Genomic DNA, 7297 nt, shown 5'->3' with positions numbered 1-7297 from the left:
ACTATTTATAGCATTAAAGAACAATTAACACTCGGAAAAAAAAAAATAGAAGAGGAAGAACTTTAAAATGAAGAATGGAAAAGTCAACTAGGGGTGGAGTATGTATACTTTGAATTGGGCGGGAGCTGGTTTTTCCCATTTGTAAATACTTTGCTTTTGTTTAAGATCACATGGGTTATCATCTACTATTGGAATTTACTCTAATTATGCGATTTGGATTTGGGGGATCTGAGATATGCGATTTGGATTAACAGATTGGGAAAGACGTCCTTTACTTTCCATTTGTATACAATGGCGGGTGTTGTAAATAAATTAAATTTTGTGGCCACACTATTTGCTTAGGTGGCTGCATGACTGGGCTTTAGGACTGGAATTAATAGGTAACAATTACTGTCCTGCAATCAAATTGTATTCTTGAAGTTGGAACCATATCAAAGAGCCCCTTTTAATTAAGGCAATTAAAAANATAAATATTGGAATAAATTATAAAAGAAAAAAAAATATTAAATAATTTTAATTAATGTGACTGTCTATTTCAGCTGCCACATAAGATGTGATATATAAATATAGTAAAAGTAGCATTATTCTTAAATTATAGGAAGCCATTAAGAGTCATTTATGTCTCCTCAATTTTAAAAGCTCCTAAAAGATTCTCTATTTTAAGAGATAGATGGGGTTGTATTTTTATGATTCTTCCCTAAAATTTGTATAAGGAGGTGATTTATGAACAGCTTTGCCTCTCAAAATTGTCATTTCTATTCTCTCTCTTTTCTCTTTCCCCCAACCAAGTCGACTCAGAAACCCACAATGTTCTTCCTTCGAGTCCACTCAGTGGACACCAACCACCCCCTCAGCCTCGAAGACGCCGAGTTCACCACTATCACAACTTCCAAGATCACCAGTGCTACTGAATCAAACCCTAACACCAGCCCCAAATTCAGCGAGCGAAGAGGCATAGCTCACCTGTTCCGAAGCATAGGACACTCGTCGCTGCCAAACAGTCCTGCCTCTCGATCCACTCTCCTCTTCGTCATTGCTGTTCCCAACTACCTCTCCTTCGACGACTTCATCCGCTTCTGTGGGTCCCGAATCGACCATGTCCTCGAACTCGTCTTCATCAGGTACCGCTTCTAGATTTTCTTTGTTTACCAAGAAATTAAGAAATTTTGAATTGAGGAAATCTTGGGTTGGTTGCTTGATCAAAACCCTGAAATGGGTTTCTGACGAAATTCAGGAAATAGCAAATTTTTTTTTTTCTTCTTTAAAAAAAAAAGAATTGTGGTTAGGATTTTACTTCAATTGAGCCACAGAGTTGTGCCAGGCTTACATTGATAATTTTCATAAATATAATAAATCACATTTAAAAGATAAACTTGAGCTGAAAATATAAAAAAACAATGCTGTGAAGTAAAGGGGAAAAAAAGGGTCTATGTATCAGTTCAGTGAATATCTTTGTTTGAAATTCAAGTTTCATTTTATCTATGTTTTTGTTTCCTTAGTGATCAAACAAAGTCCAATTTAGTATTTGCTTAATTGAATTAGGAACGATGGGATGGAAGATCGGTACAGTGTTTTAGTTGAGCTGAAGAATCAGATGACCGCCGACGGATTTTATCACACTTTAAATGGGAAGAAGTATTCGCCTGGAGAGGTAATGAGTTTTTCTTATTATTGTTTATATTCATGTATGATGTATTTTGTATATCTTGAGCTTATGTGTGCGATTTTTTTTATTTTTTTTTTTAGGCCGAGGTGTGCCACATTCTGTTTCTGCTTTCTGTGGACTACACAGATTCAGATGAAATAGCTGGGACTCCTCCAGAAGGATGTACTGAATTACCAACTTGCCCAGTTTGCCTTGGTGAGTCACAATTTTCTTTAGTTGGGCGGGGGTTCTTCTGTTTAATTTTTTTTTTTCAGATATGTGATATTCTTGTGCCCAGTATTTATATTATTTTGGTTTAACTTTTGTTTCAATGTCAGAGAGATTGGATGCAGACACTAGTGGAATAGCGAGTACACTTTGTGACCATTCATTTCAATGTCCATGCATTTCAAAATGGACTTATTTATCTTGTCAGGTGAGTTGGTTTTCTGTTCCAAAATTTTGTCTGATGTGTTTTAAGTTTATTAGAGATCTTGGTTGAAAGCATTGTTGACTGCACTGCTGATATCTTTTGCTACTTGCAGGTACTGAGGGACTCAAAATCCATTAAAATGGACCGACCACTGATGGGTTCAGTAGTTAGAAAAAAAAAAAATCTTATGTAGATTATAATGAAATATTTCTATGTAACGATTGTGGTCTTAATTGGGTTTATCAATTTCAGCTTGAGTTTTCCTTGAGTTGGCATTGAGCCCTTTGTAACTCTGATATGTATTAGGACTCAAGCAAAGTTTGAGAGTCCAGCTATATAGAAGAAAGTTGCTGATTTAATATTTGTGTGCCACTAGGTTTGTCGATTTTGTCAGCAGCAGGATGAAAAGCCAGCTTGCTCTGTATGTGGAATATCTGTGAATCCCTGGGTTTGCTTGTGCCCAGTATTTATATTATTTTGGTTTAACTTTTGTCTTCAATGTCAGAGAGATTGGATGCAGACACTAGTGGAATAGCGAGTACAACTTTGTGACCATTCATTTCAATGTCCATGCATTTCAAAATGGACTTATTTATCTTGTCAGGTGAGTTGGTTTTCTGTTCCAAAATATTTGTCTGATGTGTTTTAAGTTTATTAGAGATCTTGGTTGAAAGCATTGTTGACTGCACTGCTGATATCTTTTGCTACTTGCAGGTACTGAGGGACTCAAAATCCATTAAAATGGACCGACCACTGATGGGTTCAGTAGTTAGAAAAAAAAAAAATCTTATGTAGATTATAATGAAATATTTCTATGTAACGATTGTGGTCTTAATTGGGTTTATCAATTTCAGCTTGAGTTTTCCTTGAGTTGGCATTGAGCCCTTTGTAACTCTGATATGTATTAGGACTCAAGCAAAGTTTGAGAGTCCAGCTATATAGAAGAAAGTTGCTGATTTAATATTTGTGTGCCACTAGGTTTGTCGATTTTGTCAGCAGCAGGATGAAAAGCCAGCTTGCTCTGTATGTGGAATATCTGTGAATCCCTGGGTTTGCGTAATATGTGGTTTTGTAGGATGTGGAAGGTAAACATGATGCACTCTTTTTTCTTCTTATATCTTTGGTTATTTCTGTCTCCAAAGCAAGAAAACAATATAGCCTACGCATCATTTACTTGATGAGCTATGGAGTTGTCTTAAATAAATTTGTCCAGCACAGAAAATTATTGATATTATTTGCTCTTCAAAAAGATATACAGAAGGTCATGCTGTTAGGCACTGGAAGGATACACAACATTGCTATTCTCTTGAGTTGAACAGGCAGCAGATCTGGGATTACGTTGGTGATGCTTATGTTCACCGCCTGAACCAATCGAAAATTGATGGCAAGCTAATAACTGATACGGATTCTCAATGTATGTCAGTGGAAGGGGATTGTGACAGGTGTGAATGCAGTGACGATTCTGGAATTAGTGGAGCCCTCTATAGCAGCAAAGTTGAAACTGTATGTGTTTATTTTAAGAAATTTTTTTACTTTTACTCTACCTTGCACTATCCATTATTTGGCGTTTTCTTATTCACATAACTGATCTTTAGATGTTGTGCTACAACAGATTGTAGACGAGTATAACCGACTTCTTGCAAGTCAGCTTGAGACTCAAAGACAAGTAGGTTGTCACCAAACCCACTTCTTCTTTGTGTTCTTATTTTTCCCTCTACCTAATTGGCTGTTGATCAAGTAATATCCTTTTCTTTTTCTTGAAATTCAGTATTATGAATCTCTACTTATGGAGGCCAAAAGTAAAAAGGAAAGTTCAATTTTAGAAGCAGTGGAGAAGGCTGTAAATTCCAAGATGCAGGATATTCAAGCGAAACTAGAGAAATGTCTTGAGGAAAGAAATGCTGTTGAAGATGTGAGTTTGTAATGTGCTCGTCTTTATTTTGGGGTTTGGCATTGCAGTACTGTGTTTATGTGAAATCAGTTATTTTTTTCTTTCTGAAAGTTCATTTTATTTGATTGTGCCTATTTTTTGTGTTTGTTTCTTAGATAAACCGTAATCTCATCAAGGACCAAGAAACCCGACGTGGGAAGTTGAAGGAAATTGAAGTGAGGTACATATTGTTTTCTCTCTTTCATTGATAGATGTCAAGTCTCCCCTTGTTTAGATACTAACACTTCAGATAGGACCATGAGGGTAATAAGGGGTTGTTCAAAATCTGAAAGTGAAATATGGAGAGCCATTCAGTATTTGCCAAAACTTCTGTTCTTTTCTTTCTTCCCATCCTGTCCCATTCTCTCCCACACAACAGATAGTGATCATTTCAGGACCCATGTGCCTGTGCTAGATCTATAGGATATGGCATAGAGGCAAGTCTGTGATTATTAATAGCGGCACTGGATTCTTTGGTTTATATATCCTCCATGATTTAAACTCCTTTTAGGGAAGCTGCATCACTGAGGTTAAGAGAGGAGAAGATGGTTGATCTGGAAGAACAGGTATTGACGTTACGAGTTTCTGCTTGTTAGCCACTATTTAGAAGTTGCTGGTTTCTCTTCTTAACAAGTCTAAATGATGGTGGTGACAGATTAGAGATCTTACAGTCTACATTGAAGCCCAAAAAACACTTAACGACATGACGGATTCAGATGGCATCAAAGGGGGAACACTCTTGCCTGTACCTTCTTCAAAGCAATCTTCTCCTGCCAACTCTAGAAGACAAACAAAATCTGGCCGAAGACGGAACTAAAAGATGGGCACTCAACATGTCGTGTATAGTAATAATTGTGTGTTCAGTTGATTTTGGATCATGTAGCGATTTCAGCGAGTCTTAATCAACCGGTTGGCTAGGATATGGGTCCTAGCCATTGTATATTTTTCTTTTCTTCTAGTGAGTTCATTACATTGGAGATACTTCTTCCAACCTCCATAGTTCCTATAAATATTTGTACTAACGTATATTTGGTCAGTTGAACCACCATCAACCTGGCACGATACATCTACAGATTTCCTATACCTAGACAGGATGGATACATGCATGCATGCCTTTGCATCTCATCATCATCATCATCATCATCATCATCATCATATAAATTATTTTAAATAATTGAGTACAAATATGGATTTTGTGTCTAGTGTGTCACATCTATTAGATTAAAAAAACACTTTTTTTGTGTCTACTTCCACAGTTAATTTAACTGATTTCTTATGTTAGATGTAAAATTGTGTTTCATATCTGACACAATTGTTGGGATGTTGAATTTCACTGAAAGTTATGAGTACAAGTATATATATTGGTACAGTTGTGATACAATACGACGGCTCTTGGCGTCGACACCAAGCAACGTATATAAGTTATAACACACAGCTAAATTATTGGAAGGAAACCTACAAGAAATAAATGGCTAACAACTTCGATAGCAAGTAAGAAACTTGCATTGGGGGTAAACCTAGAAATCCCATAGACTGAACGGGTATAGCCACGTGGCTATACTTAAAAAATCTATTTATAGCATATTTCATAAGTATAGCCGCTATACTTGGTACTTCTAAAATAAAAAAGGAACCCAGTATAGCCGCGCGGCTATACTCTTGATTAAAAAACATTTAAAAATGCACCGGGGTTATAGCCATGCGGCTATCCTATTAACTAAACCGGAGGCTATACTATATATCGACGAACTTTCGTCGGGACAGGTTAAAAAAAAAAATGAATATAAACTTAGTATGTTTAGATTAATTAATTTTTTTTCATTTTATTTTTAGTAATTAAATAATATCTTTGTATTATTTAATTAGTTAAATTAATAATTATATTTTAATAATTATTTCTTTAGTGAATAATTAGAATTAAATATTTTAATTAACTTCATGAATTATATTACTTAATAAATAATAATTAAAATTTTCTTTTTTTTTCTTTAATAAAATATTTAAATACTAAGTAAATAATAACTAAAACATAACTACTAATTAAAGTAATTAAAAAAGAATTTCATATTATGCTACTTAAAGGGTATAGTCGCTCGGCTATACGTAAAAATTTCTATTTTTGGTGTATATCCGCACGGCTATACGGTCAAAATATTCTATTAGTAGAGTACAGCGGCCCGGCTATACGATTGAAAAATTTTATTTTGTAGTATAGCCTAGCGACAATACTCGTAAATATTATATTTATGATATTTTAAATTTATGGAGTATAGCCAGGCGGCCAAACCTTTTAGTATAGTGGTTCGGCTATACTGCAAAATCTCATGAAAAAAACATCATCCGTAAGTTTCTGCTTCAACAAGTCCTTCAACAATGAATAGCGACTCATTGTCATTCTCCGCACTCGTATTCCCAGAACTCAAAACCACCCACCAACTCGACTGCACCCCCAACTTCCAAACCTGGAGAGACAACAATGTCGCTTACGTCCTCCCGACCCAAAATTCTGAACCCCCACCCACCCCCGACACCCCACTAGACGACGTCGTCAGGGGCGGATGCAACAAGGGACAAGAGGGGTCAATTGACCCCTTGGCATGCCGGCGTTTGCTGTGGAGGTCGCAGGAGAACAGTTGCAGACCTCTTGGCCAGCAGCTTGTTGACCCCTTGGATGCACTGAACATGCTCGATAAAAGTCCTCAAAGACAGAGAGAGAGGTTGGTTGATGGGTTACCGCAATGGTAACAGGTGTGTGAGTTTTAATTTTGGATAGAGAGAGAAAGAAAAGGAAAGACAAGGTAGAGCAGATCAAAAGGAATTTGTGTTGCAAACCAGAGGAGCAAAATAGTCACCGGAAGAAAGCCACTGACAGAGAGTTCGACATAAACAAAAGTGCCTAAAATTATTAAAAAATAAATGATTTATGAAACTTTAATGCAAAGTTTTTAATAAAGAACTCATCGTGTACAATTGAAATTTGGATGGAAACTATTTTTCTGTTTTTCTAGTGTTATTTTCTTCTAAAAAAAATTTCGAAGTTTTTACGCAGTGACCCCTTGGCTCGAGAATCCTGGATCCGCCACTGGACGTCGTTCTCCATCAGAAATGGCTGCGCGACGACTTCGCGGCACGCCACATCATCCTCGGAGAGCTGCACAAGCACGTCCAGATGTCCTACAACCGCCACGAGACCACCAAGTCCCTCATGGACGCGCTCTCGGCCTTCTTCACCCGACCCTCCATGGCCAAGCGGATGGCCAAGCGGATGTCATTTGCATATATGCGTGAC

At 36.8% G+C, this 7297-nt stretch overlaps 1 protein-coding gene across 2 annotated transcripts; it reads left to right on the top strand.

Annotated features, from left to right (window-relative positions):
• The first annotated feature begins 699 nt into the window (after positions 1 to 699).
• LOC117632634 (BRAP2 RING ZnF UBP domain-containing protein 1-like) lies at positions 700 to 5089 on the top strand. Of its 2 annotated transcripts, XM_034366176.1 has the most exons (12): positions 700 to 1121; positions 1543 to 1651; positions 1747 to 1861; positions 1984 to 2081; positions 2455 to 2526; positions 3129 to 3163; positions 3329 to 3581; positions 3691 to 3744; positions 3847 to 3990; positions 4125 to 4189; positions 4520 to 4574; positions 4664 to 5089. In XM_034366176.1, exons 1-12 carry the CDS (start codon positions 724 to 726, stop codon positions 4823 to 4825), a joined length of 1560 nt encoding a protein of 519 aa, XP_034222067.1. In that variant the 5' UTR covers positions 700 to 723; the 3' UTR covers positions 4826 to 5089. The 2 variants fall into 2 exon arrangements, with proteins under 2 accessions (XP_034222067.1, XP_034222068.1); XM_034366177.1 differs by lacking the exon at positions 2455 to 2526 and having other exon boundaries at positions 3057 to 3163.
• Positions 5090 to 7297: the final 2208 nt, after the last annotated feature.

This window comes from Prunus dulcis, chromosome 6, assembly GCF_902201215.1.
Source record: "Prunus dulcis chromosome 6, ALMONDv2, whole genome shotgun sequence".
Classification (NCBI taxonomy): Eukaryota; Viridiplantae; Streptophyta; class Magnoliopsida; order Rosales; family Rosaceae; genus Prunus; species Prunus dulcis.
This window is presented reverse-complemented; position numbering and strand designations above follow the sequence as displayed.

Excerpts from the sequence above, each read along its gene's own strand:
- LOC117632634 (XM_034366177.1), top strand. The coding sequence starts at position 724 with ATGAACAGCTTTGCCTCTCAAAATTGTCATTTCTATTCTCTCTCTTTT. Across the intron at positions 3,745-3,846 it reads AGCTTGAGACTCAAAGACAA|TATTATGAATCTCTACTTAT; the intron begins GTAGGTTGTCAC and ends CTTGAAATTCAG. Across the intron at positions 4,190-4,519 it reads TTGAAGGAAATTGAAGTGAG|GGAAGCTGCATCACTGAGGT; the intron begins GTACATATTGTT and ends AACTCCTTTTAG.